At 37.7% G+C, this 24,927-nt stretch overlaps 1 protein-coding gene across 1 annotated transcript; it reads left to right on the forward strand.

The window, feature by feature from the left end:
* The first annotated feature begins 2,448 nt into the window (after nt 1-2,448).
* Nucleotides 2,449-9,650, forward strand: LOC149827348 (exopolygalacturonase-like). The gene is made up of 6 exons (XM_090018494.1): nt 2,449-2,698; nt 7,681-7,757; nt 8,014-8,328; nt 8,433-8,722; nt 8,974-9,205; nt 9,426-9,650. Exons 1-6 carry the CDS (start codon nt 2,449-2,451, stop codon nt 9,648-9,650), a joined length of 1,389 nt encoding a protein of 462 aa, XP_089874620.1.
* Nucleotides 9,651-24,927: the final 15,277 nt, after the last annotated feature.

Below are 24,927 nucleotides of genomic sequence, written 5' to 3' on the forward strand. Positions count from 1 at the left end.
CCACCCGACGCCTTCTACACAGCCACCAACCCCCTTTTGACTATTGTTTTTTGACTACTGTGTGGAGTTTGTGACCGTTGGCCTCTCCTATTTTTCTCTCACCCTTTCCTTATGTTTTCCCCATTTCGTGTAACCCTAGTCAGTCATTGATAATCGAGCCCTTGGTGTAATTGGAAGCATCATGCGGCACAGAGCCGCCCCTCGCTCCTCCCCTCTTATTCTTCACTGCCAAAGGTCATCTTTCTCTAGCCTGAAGCCGACCCCCTTGCCTAATCAAGGCTAAGGTGAGTCTATTACTTCCCCATTTCTTTGTTCATTTTTCCTATTTTCATTTTTATTTTATCCTCTTCTTAATGGATTCTCAATAGCTGATTACTCTATTTGTTCTTGTTTCTTCATGACTGAGCATATGCTCTTGTGTCATTGTGTGATGACCCCTATTTGTCATCCTTTCTTGGTTTTGGAAGGACCAAACAACTTTTGTGGCACCCCAGAATTCCCGACTTTGAAAATCCTTTAGATTTTAGGATAAACTTTTTTTTTTAAACATTGCGCAAATGTGGAAGTACTAAAAAGAGGAAACAAGTGGAAACTCTGGGCGGGTCACATGGGTGAAACAACAATAATATGAAACAACTTTTATTTAATACATTTTACAAAATTGTACAACCATTCCCTTTACAAAATCTCTGCCAAGATCCTTGATGTTTTAGAAGTGTGGGTTCATGTCTTCTTCCACACATCGAGCTCCATCGCATGCCTAAGCGAACACCTGTATCCCCATGAGACGGGGTCAGTACTCTTTCGAGCTGGTGAGAAATCAACCAAAACGGTCCATTTGCATAATTCATTACATTTATATTAGGGTATGCATCACATAACATAATAAACCAATAACATGCAGGACCGGTATAGTACTGTGAACTGTGCATGTGTACAAGTAGACATATACGTGCAGTATCATTCATTTGCAACAATTGAACAGGCATAACCATAAGCAAGAAAGAAGCAATAACGAGTGCGTACAAAACAACATTTGATAACAATTTAGTGCTAGTATGCTTCACAATTCACTATAATTAAATAAGTTATATATGCAAGTACATCACAAGTGTGTGTGAACATACGAGTGCATTCTATAATAAGCACGTGAACAAGCAAAGCAATATTGTGAAGCAAGGTGCATTATGATGAGACAGTTAGAAACATAGAGCCACGGTGAACTAACTCAAACAGGGTATGCATACGTGTATTGCAGTGGTACAATTTTGTTTATTTAAAGAGAGGAGCCAAACATGATTGCAATAAGGAACACTTCGTCATACATCGAACAAGATGCACTTTAGCATAAAGTGTGAATAACAATACGTGGTTATCACTTGTGAGCTTGTCTCACGAGGTGGGTCTACAGCCCGAAATAACTCGCCAAGGAGTTCTACGACATGGATACACAAATCATGGCCATGTTTAACACGTACTCTGTCATAGTCACGTGCCTTTTTCCCAAGGCTATCTCTCAATTCGTGAATCCCATAACTATACAACGAGAGCCATGTACATCGAGAAATGTGCAAGTGCCAAGTGTCATGAACACTTGAATGGAGACATAGTGCTCGAATCATCTAACCAATGCATTCGACAAATTCTGATTTCGTGCAAGAGCCAATAAGCACGCAGTTTTCCTTGATTTTCCTTAAGTTATTACATTGCAATTTTATCCGTTTATATGTATTTCGCAAAATCCTTTATTGTGTGAAGAGCTAACCTTTGCACGTAAATATTCTAAATAAAATGTCGTCATTCATACGAAAAATACATGTATATATATAATCACATACATGTTTGCTACCTCGATGCCAAGGAAAACTCTAGCCAAAGGGGTTATGGTCATCGATCATCATGCCTTAAGGGGTGCGGCTAACCTGGATACTCAATGAGGTCGTAATACGTGAAAACCCATGAAATGCGAAGATGGAGCCTAACAACAAGCTGTCCTAAATTGTGGCAACAACCTCACAAACGCGATTGCGACTAAGGCCATGCTACGGTCGTGAAAACAAACACAATATCACATGATGTTGTCAAATCGCTGCAGCCGCACCACTTGGGAGCGAGGCCTCCCAAAAACTCAAAAAGGGGGTGCTGCAGCCACGCGAGTCCAAGTGGCCCGCTTGTCTGGACAATGGTCCAGACCCATGCAGTTGGACCATGGGGTCCTGAAATGCTTGGCAGCAAGTCTGGACATTCGGTCCAGACTTGCCCAATTCTGTATCCACGAAGCACCACCTGAACCGGGTTGGTTTAGGTGCAACGAGGCCGAACACAGGTCTGGTACAGACCTGGGCCTATGCCAAAGGGGCCAGGGTGCCCACAGCAGGTCTGGTCCAGACTTGCCCTACGCAAGACAAGCGCGACACCTGAACCGAACTCAGTTCAGGTGCAACGGTCATGACGCAGGCCTGCTGCAGGCCCGAGTCCAATGCGGGTTCCAAAACATGGTCTGGACAGAGGCATTCAGACCAGCAGGGAGGGGGTGCAGAATGCACCAACCGAGGTGGTGCAGGGCGCTGCAAACCACACCAGCCGCAGGAAGGCCAGCACCAAGGGCGCCAGCGCATGGCGCCTGCACACCCAGGCCACCCGAGTGCTCTTCCAGCACTCGGCGTGTCATGGGCTCAAACGGAGGCCACCCCAACTGGTCTGAGCCTGTGCTCAGACCTGGGGTGGGAAGCCAACGTCCAACCTGAACCCAACTCGGTTCAGGCTAAGAAAACTGAGAGAGAGAGAGAGAAGAGGGACGACGGATTCGGCTAAGGGCGAGCCCGAACCGCCTCCCTAGCACAACCAAGAAGATGGCAGCATTGTTGCCCATCCTCCACCAGAAGTGGTGGCTACAACCGAGCAGACCACCCACCCCATCGAACCCCAAAAGAAAGAAAATAGATCGAGAAGCCCGAATGCAACCTTGAACGAGGAAAAATCTAAACAACAATAAACTTAACATGTGCTAAGCAAAAATAGTCTAATCCACCGGAGACCCCTTGCATGCCATGGGTGCAAGGTGGTTCGGTTTCATGGAGAAGTTGAATGCCTCACAATGCATCATTTGAGAAGAGAAGAAACTCATGCAACAAAATTCGTTCGAAGTTCGACTAGGCATAAGAAAGCATTCCCGAATCAAAATGACAATCATGCAAAACCTAATCCACCGAAAGTCCCTATGCATATCGTATAATGCATAATAGAGAAGTCGGTTCCATGCCATATAATGGAGAAACCCATGTATTCCTCCTTTTTTTGAAATCAAAAGACATGTGAAATGGAGAAGGGTCGAAATCTCACCTCTGAGGCTTTCAACACGAGATGGAGATGGTGTTAGGGTTGGAGCTTCAGCCAACGTCGTGCCTAGCACCCACTCACTCACTAACACTATGTGGAGAAGAAGAAAGGAATGAGAGAGAGGGAGTCTCCAAGGAAAAATCGCCCAAGTCCTTCTCTCTCTTTCTTTTTGCAGGTTTAAATACTTAAGTTAAGTAGAATGGATGGTGGAGATTAAAAGAGAGGAGATGAAGGGCTGGAGTGATCCACGCCCCCCATAGCCGCCCATACCTCCAATGCATGTCCTCTTTTTGAAATCCATAAAATTTCTTTCAAAAATGCCATTGAGTAGGGTTTTGAAAAGCCATTAATCTTTGAAAATTTTACCTCCAATGCTCCCGTCCCTTGTATCGAGCTCAACCCCTACAACTTCTGTTATTGTGTAATACATGCACGATATTCATTCTCAGGTAAAAGAGAAGCTCCAAGAGAGTTATGTTGCATACAAGTTTCGTGTCGATGTGGGTCGACGTCATTTGGTGTTTGAGGTTGATGACTTAGTCATGGTTTATTTGTGACCAGAATGATTTTTCACTAGGATATATGGAAAATTGAGTCCTCGCAAATATAACCCTTTCAAGATTCTTAAGAAGATAGGTGACAACGCATACTTGCTTGACTTGCCTGAAGACTAACAAATCTTTCTGGTCTTCAACATATCGGAACTTTTCGTTTACCATGACACCATTGATTCGTCAGAGTCGAATCCTTTTTATACTGAGGAGGATGATACAGTACGGATCCGTGATAACTATTACTCGAGCCATGATTCAAATTTGACCCAGATTGAGCTAGTGGGCTCGAATCCTGAAGTAGCCTCTCGTACCGGCCAAGGGCCTAGCCATTAAGGCAATGTTGTTCGTAGGTCTACTCATATGACCAAAGGATAATGGAAGTACGCATACAGCCCTTTGCCTACCCGACACTAATCTAAACCATATTATGATTCAAACGAATCCTCTAAATCCTTTTAATAGGCTTGTTCTTAAACTCTTAGCCGTGATCCCCTCTATAAATAGTTTAGTGAAGAAGAGAATAAGCAGTAGTGTTGAGAAAGAACCCTTGATACTTTCTTTTCTTTGTTTTCGCTTTCATATTTAATTTAATTCTTTATTTCAGTTCTTATTTTCATAGTTTGGTATCGAATTCGGCAGGGTTCAAGAGTGAACCTCATGTTCACGACATCACTTATGGTTCCTAAGGCTCTTCTGTCAATCGTCTCTCCTCTCACCCATTTCATACTCTTTTGCTCCCTCTATGTTTCCTGCACAAGCGAACTTAGAAAGTCGCCTTCTTTAAATAGCTGGAACGTCAACAGGGTCTACTGAAATATCTGGATGGTTAGGTTAACCATTAACCTAGGGGTCTCGGGTTACAATCCCATTGGCGTTATCAGCTTACCACCCAGCACTCAGCTTGCATATAAAATAAATAAATAAATGAATGAAATGCCTAAACACCTACATAACAACGACGACAATAGAAAAGGTAAACAAGAAAAAAAAAAGTATTTTTTTTTTTTTTTGAAACAAGAATATTGGGGGTTACCCCGATTTTATATTAAAAAATAGAAAAATTATAAAAGATCACCCTCAGGTGATAGCCAATCTGGCGACTTATCTTTCCATAGCAAATTATTGCAATATATATATATATATACAAGCAAGGAAAAAACATAACCCATGGCCATCAAAGTTCCCTTAGAAAAAACATTATCACAGATAAAAAATGATTTGACAGAGTAAATGCTGGATTTGAAGATCGGCATCCTTGAACAAACACTGGTTATTTGAAATCACACATGCATGTGTACCTTGCTGAAGGAACGACAACATCTGCAAACACTCACCTTCAACAAAATTTGAGTTAAAAATAAAATAGTAGTTGAATTGATATTATCATTATATATTCATTTTCCATATAACAATTAAAATTAAATGGGACATTTTGATGTTGAAAATAAGGTGTTTACGGCAATTTTTTCGAATGATTTCAAAGTCAAATGATCAACACCAATGCCCACAAGGGCTGTGCTCAATGTTGTGTACCTTGATGAATGGTTAGTAGTTGAATTGATATTATCATTAAATATTTATTTTCCATATAACAATAAAAATAAAATATATAGGACATTTTGATGTCAAAAAATAAGGTGTTTACGGCAATTTTTCCGAATAATTTCAAAGTCAAATGAACAACACCAACGCCCACAAGGCCTGCGCTCAATGTTGGGGGAAGGACTTGTGAATGTCACCGAGAGTCGATGGGATGTTACAAGTTTGAAACCTAAAAGAGACGTTGCAAAGTCTCCCTAAGCAGAAGAAATGACCGGGAAGGATTTTCTATTGGTTATGATAATATTTTTATATCATTTTATATTTTGAATAATTATTTTATATATTAAAATAATCAAAAAATAATTTTTATTTTGATTTAAAAATCTTTATTACTTCTCTTATTTTTCAAAAAATTCAAAATTGTGTATTGAACTCGAGTCACTATGTCGGGTCATACCCGTATCATTGTGACATGGTGAACTATATTTGAGAGGTTACCCATTTGTGACGGTTTATTTATGGTAATTAATTGCCAATAAAACCAACTGGGGCTCTGCTTGTCTGGCAGGAGCATTTAGTGCATGTCACCTTGTGTTGGGACGTTGCAAGTTCAAACCCCAAATGGTATGGCTGTATAACTGGTAGGGGCCTGCCTAATTACCCTAGTTTTATCTGTCGAAAAAAAAAATTGCCAATAAAAATTCTGTTTTTGGTTTAATAAGTTCTATTAGAAAACGATGAGGGTGTGCAGAAATTGAAGAATATCCAAACCCTGTGATTGATCGGATGGCCCCACCACAACAGACGCACGCGTGACTTCAAACTATCCAATCCCTCATTCGGACTGGATAGTTTGGTCCTAGACTGGTCTCAACTGGATCTGATACTCGCATCCGACCCACAATCTGAACTCGAGATAAATTTTGTTTCTGAAGTTCAATGCTGGACCAGTAAAAATAAAATTTAAAATGAAGCTCCTTGTATGTGAAAAACGATCTGAATCTGAACTAGAAACAAGCTAAAATAAAAATCTGAATCCATTCCAAACCCAAAATTCATCTAAGCAACCGAATCCGAATCGGAACAGAATGCATATATATTTGGATCTCATTTTAAGGATCGGAATCCAAAATTAATGTGTTGGATTGGGGGCCAGATGTGAGATTATACCACACCCAATTGCACCCCTGCACTAATTCAGATCCCTTCCATCAACGTAATCGTCCAATAATGAACTTAATTTCAAGAGAGGGACATAAATGTTAATCAGCCTCTTTATTTATTTATTATGACGAGGAACCCTCGTCATTTAATGTGCCCGCCCTCTATGAGGAAAACCCTAGACGGGTCATCGACACCCAATCCCCTGGGAGTCCATCAGCTCACGGCACCCGCACACCCTACATGCACCAGTCCCTTTGACACGAAAGAATTACTATAGATCCCGATGTCACCCACATCTGAGATTGGATCTAAACAAAAATGGGTCAAGTATAGTGGCCATTTCAAATATATAAAGAATAGGTTGGATCAGGACTTGTTTTGAATAAGTTTATTCACCCAACTCTGACTCGGACTTAACTAAAATCTAACATTTCTCATTCTAATTTTTACCCATTTGGTAAACGTACGGGCTTCATTTTAATGTATATATCTATATTATTACCCTACAGTAGAGAGGCACATAGCTTACTAAGTTTGGGTCAGGGTGGGCACTTTCCAGCATGGCCCGAAATTTTTCAGGTCAGGGTAGCCACGTGCCCACTCTGGCTCTGCCCTTGGTTCTTTATTTAGATTTACGTGACCGAGGAAAACCTATGGTTAAAAAAAAGAAGAAAGCATTAACACATATTTTAGTGTGGTGAAGAACATACATGGCAACCGAAAAACACGTCAAACAAAATGTTGAGTCCATGCTAAAAATGTGGAGCAGGTTATATTTGGTAAAGGTCATCTTCACCGAACAATGGCTACACAAAAAATAGCTTCTCAAGACATTCGGAGCGTTATTTGGTGTGGATTCGAGTCGCACCACCAAACAATCACGTCTCTGGTTGGCCATCAGATTTCGTGGTGGCTCTGGAGTGTCAACGGTTAGTTAATTTCCAAATTAACCTCTTATGTGAACCTATAAGATGTCGCTCGTCTTCCTTCTTTTTCTTGTACTTTAATTCTTAATTTCTCATCTCAATGGATCTCAAATTTGTTGTGCTTCTCTCCAATTTGGCTCTTTGTGCTTACTCAGGGCTTGCAGGCTCCGGAACAACTTTCAGTGTAGACGACTACGGTGCCAAAGGCGATGGCCAAAGCGATGATACCCAGGTCAGTTGATTTTATCGGCTCTTCAACTTTTATGCTTTCAGTTCTTTCATGAATTGATGACTAAACGAAAAAATTAATATGGATAAATAGACAAGAAATTGCGAATTATCTGCTAGCTTATAAGAATGTCCAGGGTGAATGGGAGGTATTGAAGAAAACGCTATCGGCTGATACATTGTTTGGCTTTTAGTTTTGTTTTCAAGTAATATCTCATATACTAACAGATGTATAATTCTTTGATTATTGAACATCCTAGGCATTTACTAAAGCATGGAGTGCGGCTTGTGGGGCCTCCGGAAGTCCAACTCTGATAATTCCTAAGAAGAAATATGTGGTGGGACCCCTCGTGTTTGAGGGGGCATGCAAGAACACCGGTGTTTTGACGATGCAAGTGGACGGAGTGGTGCTAGCATCAACCAACATTAACCTGTACAAGGGTCAGGAGTGGGTACTCTTTAACAAGATTACCAACCTCAAGGTCACCGGAACTGGAACCTTTGATGGGCAAGGCAAATCAGCTTGGCCGCTCGCCCAATGCCCTTACAAGAAAGAGTGCCAAATCTTACCAGTGGTAAGTTTTCAATTAATTATAGGCATCACTTCGTGGTGGTGGTATATATCTTACCACTCCTCCTTTCTTTTGATTGATTTACTATCTAATTCTGTTGTTGCCAGTCACTCAAGTTTTCTTTCTTGACCAACGCCGAAGTTGAGGGAATAACGTCATTGAACCCCAAGTTCTTCCACATGGCTCTCTTGGGCAACAAAAATATCAATATTCACAACGTCCACATCACAGCACCAGAAGACAGCCCCAACACTGACGGCATCCACATTGAGACCTCCACTGGTGTCAAGATCATGGACAGCAACATTGGTACAGGTGATGATTGCATTTCTGTTGGACATGGCAACAAAGATGTCTACATCAGTGGCGTCAACTGCGGTCCCGGACATGGAATCAGGTATACAAGAAGGCAGGGTTCTGTTTCTAAGGGGGTCAGACATACGTGGCATTCAATGGTTTGGGCTGAACAATGAGTTGGGCCCCAATCACTGGATTTGCTTATGCACACAAGCTGCTATTGACAAATGCAAGAACAAAATAATAGTCACACACGCATGCACACAGACACAAAATTAACTAATTATACAAGGGTTAATATATCATAGACTGACATGTTTAATTATATTAACGTCACTTCAAAACCTGCAGTGTAGGCAGCTTGGGCAGGTACTCTTACGAGAAGGATGTTAGCGGGTTGGTAGTAAAAGGGTGCACCCTCACCAACACCATGAATGGTGTAAGGATCAAGACATGGCAATCATCCCCAGCCATGACCTCTGTAACAAACATTACCTTCGACCACATTACCATTCAAAATGCCGGCAACCCAATCATCATCGATCAAAACTACTGCCCCTTCAAAACGGCTTGTGTTAAAATGGTAAATTTACCTTCTTTCCCCTTCTAATAATTTCTCTTTTCTGCCTTTTGTTCACATAAATATCGAATCCTCCATGCAGTAAATTGCATGCTACAACTACCAACAAGACAAAATAGCTGCTCACCTTTCAATATTGCATGTTTTTCGTTAAATTGCATTGTCATCTTCACTTCTCCACATTGATTAATCATTCAAGAAGCTAATCAATCCTTTTCTGCAGTCGCCATCACGTGTGAAGATCAGTGATATCACATTTAGCAACATCAAAGGGACATCCAGCACACCAGTGGCAGTGACTCTGCAGTGCAGTGCTGGGTATCCTTGCCAGAACATTAAAGTTCAGGAGATTAACCTCAAGGGCCCTGGAGGAGGGGCTGCAACTGCATCTTGTGTCAACGTCAAACCCACCTACAGTGGAGCGCAGAATCCTCCTGCTTGCAAGTGAAGAACAATAACATAAAACTTGTGACTTAGCTCACTCACTGGCATGAACAAGTGCTTTAAGTGTAGTGTTAAGTTAAATGGCACCTACGGCCTGAGATAAGTTGATTTTTTTTCTTCTTACTTTTTCACCTTTCTAACAAACGACCAACATGGTTTTTTTCTTTTGGGAACAAAGCCGCCTGTTTGGCTCTTATGTATTACTGTTTTGCAATTGGAAATACCGTTTTTCGTGGCACTATCAAATTTGCATCTCTCTCTCTCTCTCTCTCTCTCTCTCTCTCTCTCTCTCTCTCTCTATATATATATATATATATATATATATATATATATATATATATATATATATATATATATATATATATCAAATTTGCATCTCCAGACACGATCTCTATGCCAGCCACTTGAATCAAGGGATTGTTTTAGTTCATCCCTTATGTGAAATAGTCAATCACATCTTTGCATTTTGAGTTGGGTCTGCATTCTATATATTATTGTTGGGGGCATGTTATGCTGTCATGTGATTAGTTGATAGTATATAAAGTATCACTTAAGCGATACTAGAATATGCCAGCATTGAAATATTGCAACATGAGATGCTGGAAGCCCAACCCAACAGGTAAGGATTAATAACAGACCGTGGCCACAGATCCCAAGCTTTTTCGACTAGTAAGGGGACGGGCTCGGCTGGACTGGCCTGGCCTAGGTCGAATTTGTACTGGGTCTTCTAGCCTGTCGATGGATTGGGCCGGGTTGGCCTTCAAAAAGATGCACCATGGGCCACCTGCAGGCTGCCGACTAGGGGTGTCAACAGGTCTGATCTGGTTCAGACCCAGGTGGGCACGAACCTAGAATTGACTTTGAGGTGTGGTGCTGGGTCTGGACACGGGTTTGATTGGGTCCAACATAAAGAAAATCATACCCGGGTCCTATAAGGATTTAATGAACGAGACCGGGTGCATACCCTATAAAATAAAATTTTTTATCTCTTTTATATTGGAGAATCGCAGATCTTAACTGGAACTCGGGTCTAGTATGAAATTTTACAAACCATACTCAGATCCATACATTAATCGGATTATTTGGATCTGACCCAGATTTTAATGGGACCTTCTTCTCTATCACCATACCATAACCCTATAGTGTTTGGTATGGGTCTGCTGTGGGTCAAACCTGACCCATTGATGCCCCTACTGCCAACCCATGGTCCAGCCCTACCAACACCCTAGGGATGAAAACTTGTCAGACTTAGGTCAGATTTTGGCATTAATTAACGAATCTGACCTTGTCAGATCTAGTTTAATCAGATTCTGAATCGGATTGGGAAAAGGTATATGAAATCCAAATCTGATTAGCTAATTGCTTATAGTTCATTTGTAATTGGATTGGATAATTCATCAGATTCAGAATCTGTTAGGACTCATATTTGGATGCAAATCTGCATACCAAATACGAATCCGATTATTAATCAGATCATGTTTGACTTATGAGAATCTGACAAATCAGATCCTAATTCAATTGGATATCTGTTGAACACATCCAGTACTTTCATTAGCTACGTAGACTATACCAAACCACAGCATGAGTTGCTAGCTGTAGATTAATGTAACGTTATCCATTTGTTGCCCCAATTATGGTAAGTTTGTTACTTGGTATCAAGTACATGCCATAGGTAAAAATTAGAGAATAACTGTGGAGCCAAACTGGTCGGATATAGCTAGATTTTTTTTAAGCCCATCTTACTCTGGATCTAGATCAAATCTGAATGTGACAAGGTTAAAGTTGAATTGAATCTGAATTTTACGTGGTAATATCATTTTTGAATAAAAGCAAAAAACACGTTTTATTTTTCAACAGGCTTTTTTTTTTATAGGAAAGAACACACACTTTATATGTAAAATGCAAATAGATCAAATACGATCTGGACTTAGTGATGACAGTGGACCAGGGGAAAGCGGGGCCCCGCCCCGCCTCGCCGCGTTTGGACCGGGGATGAAGGGTATGAAACGGGGATGGAAGCGGGGACAAAGGTTAAAATCCATCCCTGTCCGAGGGTGGAGGCGGGGATGGACGTGCACTTTTCCCCGCCCCGTCCCCGCCACGATCCCCACCTCATCCCTGCCCCGACCACTTTTCCCCGCAATATCCCCGCCCTGCCCCGCCTCATTCCCGTTTGAACCGGGGATGGAGGACATGAAACGGGGATGAAGGCGGGGATGGAGGATAAAATCCATTCCCCGCCAGGGATGGAGGCGGGGGTGGAGACCTTGTCCCCCGCCCCGCCCCGCCCCACTGCCATCCCTATCTGGACTTGAGCATATACCAGAAATTGTTGATTTGGTTTTGGGTTCAGATTTGGATCTTAATAATTTTTTAAAATGAATCTATGTTTAACTGAATATTTATTTGAATTGAGAATATTTATTTGCAACATAAACATGTCTGATTTAGATTGGACATCCAAGTAATTCCAATCCATTTGCATCCATATAAACTTAAAAACCTGAATCAAGATCAAGTCCAAACTTGATCAAATTTTGTAAGTTTAATCCAAATGTATATGGCAATATTGGATCGATTAAGAAAATAAAAATTGGAAATAAAAGTTCACATGTAAAAATTGCAAATTAATTATGCTATATCTGGATCATAAGAAATTTTGTCTACACTAGATTGATTTATCGTTTTTTTTTTTTGCTTTACTGTTGCGAAATCCAGTTTATGTCAAGATTTGATTTAGATATGTTATCCTTGTTTTTTAGAACTCATGTCTAATCCCGGTCAACCTTGCTATTTCAACTGACTTCTAGTTCATACCCAAAATGAGAGAGAGGATTTTGGAAAAGGAAAGCAATAACTTATATGAATTTGTGAATGAAAAGAACTTATTAATTGACAATTTTCTCTTGTAAATAAAATAAGCATCAGTGTGTGGCTTTGTGGCACACCTAGATAAATAGTCAGCAAAATGCTGACATCCCATTCTAAACCCAAAAAGGATAAAGCAAGAGGAAGTAAGCAAGCACACTTAGACTTTCCGCACTTTAATGCTGAACTCACTCACTCACTCACCAATATGATTCAATGAAGAGATGTGATTGAAGCAAAGACACAAGAGATGAATACTTATGAATACTTGAAAGAGAAAATCCTCCACAGAAGAGCCTTCATCAGCTCAAATTGTGCCTTTTTCTTTTTCTTTTAACAATAATATAACCATGACTCAAAAGAAAAAAAAATCATAAAAAGAAGCGAAAATGACGCATATGGTACTCACTTTTGGCACCAATCATTCTTTTGGCCGAGACTAGAGAAATTGGTCATACATAACCAATTCACTCTCAAAATATGCCAAACTTGGCCACTTGTTTTTTTTGTTGACAATGTTACCCATTTATCACCTTACAAATTAGACACCTTTGCCATGTAATTGTCGACAAAAAATTCAGGCATCGTGTCGGTTGTCATATGGAGAAATCAGGTGTCATGTAAGTTGTTTGAAAAATAAGAGGCCTAAATTTTTTAGGTGATAAACAGAAAATTGTGTTAAGCAATAAATTGGCTATGTTCATTATATTTTATAACTTGTGGCTAGCATTGATATTTCCAATAAAAGTTAGGGCCATCTACATCATTGTAATTAGGGGTGGCAATTTCTGACCCGACCCGCCAACCCGCCTCTTAGGTGGGTTCGGGTTGGGCTTAAGCCAACCCGTTTAATAAACGGGTCGACCCGCGTAACTCGTTTATTAAACAGGTCGGGTTCGGGTTGGGGGTATGCCAACCCGCCAACCCGGCTGACCCGTTTAATAAACGGGTTAGGCGGGTGGGTCAACCCGCCAACCCGTCTGCCAACCTGCCAACCCGCCGACCCGACCCGCCAACCCGACCCGTCAACCCGACCCGCCAACCTGACTACCTGCCAACCCGATCCGTCAACCCGCCAACCCGACCCGCGAACCTGAAAACCCGTTTACCCGACCCAACCCATTTATTAAATGGGTTGGCGGGTCGTGTCGGGTTACCCATTTATTAAACGGGTCGGGTTCGTGTTTGCCACAGCTGACCCGTTTAATAAACGGGTCGGGTTCGGGTTGAGGTATGCTGACATGCCAACCCGCCAACCGGACCCGATTGCCACCCCTAATTGTAATTGCATAAATGACCCTCACTTTTATTAAAAATACCCCTATTGACTGTGAGCTAGAAAATAGGACTAACATGACTAATTTATTGTTTACTTTACACTTTTGCCCTTTGTCACCCAAAAATTTAGGCGTATGATTTTTTCAAGTGATAACTTACATGGCACATTATTTTTCCAGGTGACACTTACATGGCATCTGATTTTTTCAGGCGACAACTTAGACAAGTGGTTCAACCAAGGCATCTAATTTTTTAGGTGACAAAAAGGCAAAATAAGAAAAAATCAAGTGGCCATGTTTGGCATATTTGAGTAGTGAATTGGCCATGTTTGACATATTCTTTTAATCACAGTCAAAACAAAGAATTGTGTCAAAAGAGAGTCCAACTTCTTTAAAGCTCATCTTACTTTGAATCTAGATCCAACCTAGATGTGACAAGGTTAAGTTGAGTTATATCTGAATTTTGCGTGGGAATGCCAGATGTGACAAAGGCAAAATGAAGCATTTTGCATAAAATACAAATAGATCAAACTTGAGCTGGACTTGAACATATGTATACCAAGGGTCTGCCTAACCCCTGCTTGCCAATCCCAAAAGGAAACGCACACTGGTGTTAGATACCATTTTCCAGTGATTCGACACTAGGAATGTGTTTCACATACTCTATTTCCTACTAAATGACTTTTGGTGCATGTTAAAGTATGATTTTATAATGTTTCAAACATAAAAATTCATATGGCGTTGATTTTTCGACCCTTATATGTTGCAATCGAATGATTGAAAAGTACGTCCACAGTAATTCAATAACGTAGATTAGACCTTTATGGCAGGAATTTTAAAACATAAAAAATGGTGAAAATGTAGTGCTTTCCCTCAACATGTACCACTCTCTCTCTCTCTCTCTCTCTCTCTCTCTCTCTCTATATATATATATATATATATATATATATATATATATATATATATATATATATATAGAGAGAGAGAGAGAGAGAGAGAGAGAGATAGATAGACATAATTTGCATCGAAAACCTGAATCCAAAATTTGGATCCAATATCTCTCACTTGGCCATACGGGTGACCTATCATATTATATCATAATTGGCGCATCATGTATTATATATCGCAAAGCATGCACCAAGTGACCTTGCACAATTCTAAGAGTTATAACAATATTTAAGTGTGATTTCTTACATAGACATGTAGTTTTTCCATCATCAGATGAATCATGATTTTTTCCCGCATATAGTATGAATTTAGCCATGACATCATGAGGTTTTATATACAATAGTTGGACTTTTTCTTCGATAGTCACTATGATAAATTATTTTGCATATATAACACAATAAGGGTCTCACTTTCTTCGATAGTCATGGGGTTTATCTTACTCTTCCAAAACCATGCCACAGGACATCATGTACTAATAATCTTATACAAAAATTTCATGCACACTAGAGCAGTACTATGAATTTTTATAATCTAACCTATGGATTCATAGAAATTTAACATCTCATGGATCCGTAAAAATTGATTTAACAAACATGATTAATGTTGTCACTTTTCAAGAATTCACTACAGACTACACACTCACTATTTATGTGCAACATGCTTAAACTCTCACCAAGTTAACCACCACCTGATTATTTTGGATCAATATATCTAGACCCAAATAGTCATAAATATTATTATAAAAATTAACATGACCATGTTACATACTATAAATAAAGCATCTAATGCATGAAAAATAAAGCATTCATTAATGCACTCAAATAAGCATCCAAGATAAATATTCACATACATGTGCAAGTTATAATTCGGCTCCCACTTTTCTATGTATTGCAATGTCACTTTTTCCTTGCATCCTGTGTAGTAAAGATTTTATCACATGGTTAGTAGAGGTGACCAACATCCACTAACCATGATTATCTCCTCACATGGTATGTAAAGGTAATCGGCCTTCACTAACCACATGAATTTTAGGTAAGGCCATTATAGCCACTAACCCTCCCAACATCTTTATCTTAGGAGGAATGTATGGTCCTTTTATGACCATCCTTGGGCTAACTATACATCAGTAACTCAATTTCAAAATGCTCATATAACTCACCAACAATAGGTTGTTTGTTATATTGTTAATTAATTCAACTTCAAAAGTTGATTCATTAATAAATTTTTCATGAGCCCATTGATGCAAGTTATCCATTTGAACATCAATATTGATATTAATTTTCAAACATATTTATGCTTAAATTCAATACTAGTGGATCTTAATATGGACTTAAGTTAAAAATACAATCACATTGTATGCAATTTACATCCATAAGTTTTAAATATATCAAACCAAGTTTATTTAATCAATTCTTAAAATATGGCAAATGCTCTTATTTTTCATGTGCATTATAAAAAGCATAAGCATGTTCTTTATTAAACATACAATCAGAGTTATTTACTCTTAATTTCTCAAAGTGAATAACAACCCAATCACTACGTGATCATATCAGCTTTGGATCTATGTAACCAGACCCAATCATTATATTTGTTATCTAAAACCATAAACAAAAGTCATGCAATAAGCATGCAAAGCATGTAAAAAATGTTCAACCATGTTCTTATCCAAATTATTTATTCAGGAAGCATTCAATCATAATTATACTCTCACTTCTCATATATATAATAAAAAACTTAAAAATTTTCTTGTTGGACATGCATATTCAAGGTCATGCTCTGATTTCATGAAGAGATTTGCTACATCAACATATCAACTTTGGACCTATATTTCCAAATTCATTTTTGTCCAAACATACGATTGCAAGTTATACAATACTCAAGATATAATAAAACCATGCAATCATGTTTTTAAACAATTATCTCATTTTGGAAGCATTTAAAGTGAAAAGAATGTTGCTTTCATTTTTATAATATTTGATATGATTCAAAGAAGCATTTTTAGTTTTCAATCATGTCATGCATATTCAAACATATATAGAATTAAGGCTTTTTTTATTCGTAATATGTCAAATAAAGTAACACTCAGAGCTCAACATACATTTGTGTCATTTTAGTTTTAAAACCTTGATGTTTAGTCCAATTTGGACTTATACATTGTGGATCATATTATGATTTAAATCTAAATGGTATAATCAAGATTCATATAAGAAAATTCAAGATAATCATGCTTGGTCTTAAACAAAAAGGAAATCAATATTTCATGTCCTAACATGATATAGCTCTTAAATCAATTAATCATTTTTCATTTCAATATATGTCTTATGAAGTTATTAAAATAAACTTGGATCCTAGTCTTTATTTTGAATCCACTACATCAACATCTACTTATTTAATCACACCATGTTCACGAATAAGACAATTCAAGAGATGACATAGGACTATAAATATAACATGTTTCTACATGTATATCAATGAGATCATAACTCCATGATCATATTTATCAATTATAATATTTTAATGACTAACAAAAAATGTGTCACTTCTCAAATTTTTAATGGCAAAACATATCCATAATGAAAAAAATAAACCTTGTGCAACATATGTATCATTAAATATTTATATAGCATGATAAGCATATCTTGTGACAATATTATGTGTATTAGCATACCCATCACAAGAACTTTCACATAAAAATCAAATACAGCATACATCAACATGTATGCAATTTTGAAGTAAATACTAAGTTATAGTCATTATGCATCTAAGTTCAATTAGTGATCTATATTCATATTCATTGTATCTAGGGTATAAATTCAATCTTAACAGGAATTGAATTCACAATAAGGCATAATCAATCATTAACTTTATAAGTACATCAATGGCATTCTCTCACTTGCCCATAAAAGTTGTATAAACATACTCCCACTTTGAGATAGGTCTTAAACATTTAATATTAAAAGAATAAAAGTCATGTGCAATCATGATCTATTCAAGTAATAACACTTTAATAAATCAAATAATGTTCACATATAACAACCTATCATCATAGCTTGAACAAGGATATATCAAACTTCAAGTAATTTCAAGAGTTATTTATCATGAGACTAACCATATAACATGTTTATACATGTATATAAACACCAAATTTTGAAATAAGTATAGTAAGTCGGGATGTAAATCATATGATCGATATGTAATTTAACCTCAAAGCATGTGCAATTTTGGCTAATGGATATAATCCATATTTATAAGAATTTTATATTAAAAAAAAACATGCACTTTATGAGCACTATACCGATATCCTCCCACTTAAGGCAAGTTCTATTATTCAGTTTAAATAAATCTAAAATATATCTATCTCTTGTACATTGCATAATAAGTTTTTTGCAATTTTAGCATACATTTATAGCCATTTGCAAACTTCAACATTTTTTCTTATTCGAATAGCAAACTCATGAAATAAATCATAATTCAAATAAAAGATTTGAACCTGTTTTGATAAAGCACTCAAAGGTATTCATCAAATAAGAAACACTTTTCTGTAAAATCAGAAAAGTTAGATGACTATTCTAGATAAAAACAATAAACCACAACCTTGAAACAAAATATTTATAAGTTGAAGCATCAAACAATAGTAAACCACAACTTGAATAGCTTTTCTGAAAATATAAAAAATTAATACCATTTTTCTACAAATTTAAAAACTTGGATAGCTTATCCATAAAAGTTTGTAACCTTTTTTCTAGAAATTATCAGAAAATAACAGTTTTTTTGCAAATATTGAAAATCAAGCAGCGTCTTAGAAAATACATAAATTCTAGCCATCCATTTTGGTATAAAGAAAGGGGCATGTTTTCGAATTTCATGAAAATCAAGCTATTGAAATGAAATTTTCAAAAGTTTTAACCCATTTTTTTTTAATAAACAACCCACCAAAGGTTAGGTTCCAAAAGTCATCCGAATAGAGAGAAAATGAAGGAGAGAAACCAGGGAGTCGCCGCCCAACCACCCAGGCGATGGAGGATCATGCCACCCATTTCCCACCGGAGTCGGTGACACCGATGACTGTTGCTGCTGGTGAGATGGCTGTGAAAGCGATCTGGGGCAGCCAGAAGGTTTGCTGGAAGTGTGAGCGATAGTCGAGGCAGAGGTGGAGATCCTCAGCCACATCCACCAATAACCAGCTAGTCTGCAATGCCACCTCTGGGACCCTCTTCTTCCCGACCCTCAACGGGTCCTCCTACCAGGTGACCAGCATCAGCTCGCAGATCCAGCGACTCATGATCCGACCGACGAGATTCATCCTGGGGACAATCATCACCACTGACTTCCGGAGTCAGGGGGTGGCTGATCCTGAGCCTCCCCTGATGTCGGTAGCAGGGGTTTCTTCTTCACCTTGATTCCTTTATCAGTCTTCCAGTAGTCTACGACTTCCGGGCGACCTTTGTCGACAACTGCTTCCTCGGAGCCTTTCCTTCGGTAGACTTTCGGGCGGTCTGCTTGGTGCTAGCGATCTGCTTACTTCTTAAGAGTCGGAGAGGGAGGGAGTGTCCGAGTAATTAAAGAGAAAGGATGCACTCTGTAATCCGATCTTTGTTGTCTAAATCTGTTCAGATAACACTACAAGAAATCTGTGGATTAGCGATGGACGTAATCCATTGCAAATCCATCGTTGAATAGTTTAGCGATGAATTAAGACGGATAACTTTCATCGCAATTTTCTAGTTGCTAATTAGCGACAGAACATATCTGTCGCTAATTTGCAGTGGATTAGCGAATGCCATGATCCGTTGTGAGGCCATCGCTAATTTACAGAGATTTGGTTTTGCGACAAATACACATCCGTCGCTAATTTTGTCGCTATTGTAGCGATGAATTTGCAATCCATCACAAAACATCGGCCGAATCAGTTTTACGACAGATAAATATCCATCCCTAATCCATCACAAAATTGGAGGCTGATACTAATTAGCGACCGATATTATCTCTTACAAAAATAAAATAAAAGATAAAAAAACATATTTGAAATATAAATATCAAGATTTTTTTTTCGTTATACAATTTATATATCCTGTGTATAAAAAATAAAGTACACATAAAAAATACATATACAAAGTAGGTAAAACAAATTTAACACAAGTTACAAGGGGAAAAAAATTATCGATCTACTATAATCCTCGCCAAGTTCTAATTATTTACAAGTGAACATATACAAAGAGTTTCATTTGAAACAACAAGAATGTGCAACAAATTCAACACATGAATCTAATCATCGCCATGATTTGGAGCATCATCCTCTTCATTGTCGCGATTTGCCCCTTCATCCATGCCTCCATCAGCTCCTCTACGTTGATTATCCCCAGCATCCTACAAGAGAACCAAAAGGTTAGTATTAATAAACAAAATATAATGAAATAAATTATATACAATGCACCTAATCTAAGGCAATCAAAGTAACATGGATGAATGACACATAGACCAACAATAAAGTAAAGGACATTAACGAAATTCAGATATGTTTTCTAAATCTGACAAAAAAAAATTTATAGTGATTCAATCATGCAGATATGTGTTCTAAGGTTGTCAAAAAAATGTCATAGTGATTCGAGCATGCATATATGGTTTATAAGGTTGTCAAATAAATGTGTTATGTATCACAATCATGCATATATGTGTTATAAGGCAGTCAAAAAAATTTAATAGTGATGAAATCATACTTATATGTGTTCTAAGGTTGTCAAAAAACTTTCATAGTGATTCAATCATGCATATATGTGTTATAAGGCAGTCAAATAACTTCATAGTGATGAAATCATGCTTATATATGTGTTTTAAGGTTGTCAAAAAAACTTTTATAGTGATTCAAACATACATATATGTGTTCTAAGGTTGTCAAAAAACTTTCATAGTGATTCAATCATGCATATATGTGTTATAAGGTAGTAAAAAAACTTTCATAGTGATGAAATCATGCTTATATGTGTTCTAAGGTTGTAAAAAAACTTTCATAGTGATTCAATCATGCATATATGTGTTATAAGGCAGTCAAACAATTTTATAGTGATGAAATCATGCTTATATATGTGTTCTAAGGTTGTCAAAAAACTTTCATAGTGATTCAATCATGCATATATGTGTTATAAGGCAGTCAAAAAAATTTCATAGTGATGAAATCATGCTTATATGTGTTCTAAGGTTGTCAAAAAACTCTCATAGTGATTGAATCATGCATATATGTGTTATAAGGCAGTCAAACAATTTTATAATGATGAAATCATGCTCATATGTGATGGAATCATGCATATACTAGCTTGAAATCTAACGACATGAAACTTTTATATTTGACAGACACCTGCAGACGAAGTTTTCCTGTCCCAAAAAATGTTACACAACTCATTACGGACAACATCATAAATGACTTCATGTAAAAAGTCATGCATTGTGTCCTTAACAAGCTGGCGGACACCATCCCAAGAATTAGCAGGGTCAATCAGACGCTGGGAGTTAATGCGGGTGGGAGAACTCTGAGAGCCTTGGCTGGAGGAGGCAATGATTGGTGTGGTGTTCATATTACTCTCAAACCTGAACACACGACCCTTCTTTAGTTCACCAGTTGCAGTCATTCATGCTGCGAGATCAAAAGGCGGATGCTGAGTGAAGTCATCGCCATATTGCTCTATCATCTGTTGCTCGTATGACTCCTACAAAGTAATGATTACAGTATGGATTAATAATCAAGAATTACATTATTCATGGTAACTTCTCTATTACAATATTTATTAATACAATAAATGCATACCATTGTCGCTCTCGTCTTCTCTGATACGAAATCTAACATGCTCTTACGTTTATGTGTTTTAATAAACACATCCTTGTAAGGCACAATGCCTCCTTTTTTTGCTTTCTGCGAGATTAAATGATAAAAAAATCAATAAAAAAGTATGCAATAATACTTATAAATTTGATTTTATATATATATATATATATATATATATATATATATTGATGAATTACATTTTCTTTTGGTGGCTCCCAAAAGTCCTAGATCCACCTGTGTGTAGATAAACATCAGTCATCTTCGCTCGGTTTTGTGTAGCCTTTGTTGAGCGATTTCGAAATTCATGGCCTGCCCACTTGTCGCACATTGCATCCCAATAATTTTTTTCTGATAGTAGGAGGGTCATGGCCCTTCCACTGCAGTGGATCATCTATCCCACCAGATGCTTTTATTGTTGCAGTCTTTATATTATGTAGCATGTCGGCAAATTGACTGACAATCACCTTCTGTCACAACAGCCTCGCGTCCTGCTCCTCCTTCGCAGTCGCGAAGCGATTCGAAGCCTATAAATAATTTCAGAAAGTTAGTATACATGACTATAAAAAAAATTAAATATGAAATACATTAGCTATGATAAACGATTGTATACCATGAATGAGGACCACAATCTGTCCAACACCTCCTTCGGGTACTCTTTTCATTGAGCGATTGGTCCTGGAAGATGTTGAAGTAGTGACTGCCTAATTTATTGTATTATTTCTTATGGCTCGAACTGCACATTGCACATGGATTGGTACACATTAACAATCAACTATCGATATACACTATTTATAAGATAAGTATTGGATAAGTGAAAATAAAATACTTACGATTGACTATCGATATACACCATTTGAATGAGTCATCGTATGTCAGACTGAGAAGACCATGCATGCGGTGTTGTCTCGTGATGTGTATGAATAGCTAGTGTAGGTGGGTCATGTGCACGCAAAACATCATCTATAGAAAAATGAGTTAGAAATTAAGACAATGCTCATTTAAATTAATCAAGTATATAATTATTTAAATGATATACCTATCGAAGCATTACATGAAGACGAAAGCTGAGACTGGTTATCACGACCTTCACTTGATCCTCCACCACTAGGTGCTCGACCACTGTAAGATCCACGAACCGTATTCTATCAAATCAAAATGTTACTTGGATTAGTTACAAAACTCTTGATCTTATCATGGACATGACATATGCATGAAATGTAAAGATTTAAGGGTCTTACATGAATCAATTTTATAACTATGCATAAACTGTGCATGTACATGATAAGTATGCATAAAATGTAACATGATATGCAATTCCATGAACATGGATACATAATCAAATCGAAAATAACTTCACGCAAGCATGCATACAGCCACATCAAACATTGCAATACATTCAAATCATTCATATCACAACAATGTCAAACATGTAACTTCAGTAAACACACTTCAATATCCCGCTAACTACAACCATGACTAGCATGGTCTCCGAAATACAAACATAAGAGCATATGAGAAAGTGATGTGGTATGTATTACAATATGTATTTCACTAGCTCGAGTATGCTTCCTCATCACTTGTTTGACTTTCATATTCTTATTCTTTCTCCTCCTTTTTGTCATCTTCGTCTTCTTCTTCATTGGGTGTCCATCCACTTGGTATATCATTTGGATCACATTCTTCCATATGTGTGTCATTGGACAATGGAGATGTGATATGAAGACCATGTGTGACATCATGACCATAAGAGAAGTCATATGTATCATCTGATTGATAGTAATCACCCTCTTCAACAATCTTGTCTTTCTGTAACTGATCATACACGGGGTATAGTTTAGACTTTACCTTGCAAACCGCCTACCATTCATTTCTATCTGACTTCCTTGTATTCAGATATGATGTATGGTAAACTTGTTGAGCTTGCGAGGCTAATATGAATGGTTCATATGTTCCAAACCTTGATTTATGATTCACCTCCATAATGTTTGAGGCTTTGTCGACTCTTATTGCTGTGGGATCAAACCAATAACACTTGAATAAAGTTACCATGTTATTTATGACTAAGTAAGTCAACTCTATTATTTCTTCAATAACACCATAGTTGTCATGTTTATTTTTATCGTAGCTGCTACCCTTGACACACACACCACTATTCATCATTGACTTATTTACATTATAGTCTTTTGTATGGAATTGATAATCATTTATGATGTACCTATTGTAACATTACACAACTTTGGTCGAACAATTTTGTAAATCACATATTTCTTTATCATTAACATCACCATGATGGACCTACAAGCATAAACAATGATTGTGATCACGACCAATCAAGTAACATATTATTGTTTACACGAAAAGAATGCATGTCATCATCCATACCAACTCTTTCAACCATGCCCCAAACTTACTTTTATGTTCTTTCTGTACTTCTGAATCAGTGAGATATGGAAGTTCTCTTCGTAACTCCAGATCAAATCATCTACACTTAACAAATATTTATATTACCAAACCATGTATGTACATATAGAACATAGTGTTACATATTAAGTATACTTACTCGATGTAGGGGTCGATCGTTAAGCAATTAAAAAGGATATAGATATGTGTTGCATCTTGCTTTCGATCTTCCAAGAGTATTGATTGGCAACTGCCAAAGGCATGCCCAAGTGGTTGAAATATCGATAGTTTGTCAGCCATAGTAAATTGTTCTCTATCATCACTACGATGTGGGCAAGTGTAGCATGTTAGAATGTGAGGTTCAAAGTACATAGATGAGAAATTTAAAAACACTTCTAAAGTGTACAACTCACAAATTGGACCCTCCACTATTGCTTTATTCTGAACCTTTTTTTTTTAGGTCAAACATGTATCTGTCAACAATATACATCTCATAATTGTTTAAATTCCCAATAGCATTAGAGAGAAAAGTATAAATAAAAATATATCTTTAAAATGGGTACATCCACCGATATTGCATAAGACCACCAACCCTAAGTTCATATGGCAAATGTATGATCACATGTTCTATAACATCAAAAAATGCTGGCAGAAATATCATCTCTAGCTAACAAATAGTAGTGATGACAGAATCTTCAAGATTCTTTACCTCAGTTACTGCAACTTTCGATGCACACAATGTTCTAAAAAATCTACTTAACTCGGATAATACCCCCCATATAGGTTTGTCTAACATATCATGGATTGCTAAGGGAATCAACTGTTACATAATGACATGACAATCATGGCTCTTCAACACATATAATTGTCCTTCGTATATCTTCACAACCCGAGCAATACTAGAGACGTATCCATCTACAAATCTCAACTGTCTCAACCACTGACATACCTGCTTTACTTGATTTGGTCCA

The sequence above is a fragment of the Nuphar pumila genome, chromosome 10 (assembly GCF_984573655.1).
Source record: "Nuphar pumila chromosome 10, dmNupPumi1.hap1.1, whole genome shotgun sequence".
Classification (NCBI taxonomy): domain Eukaryota; kingdom Viridiplantae; phylum Streptophyta; class Magnoliopsida; order Nymphaeales; family Nymphaeaceae; genus Nuphar; species Nuphar pumila.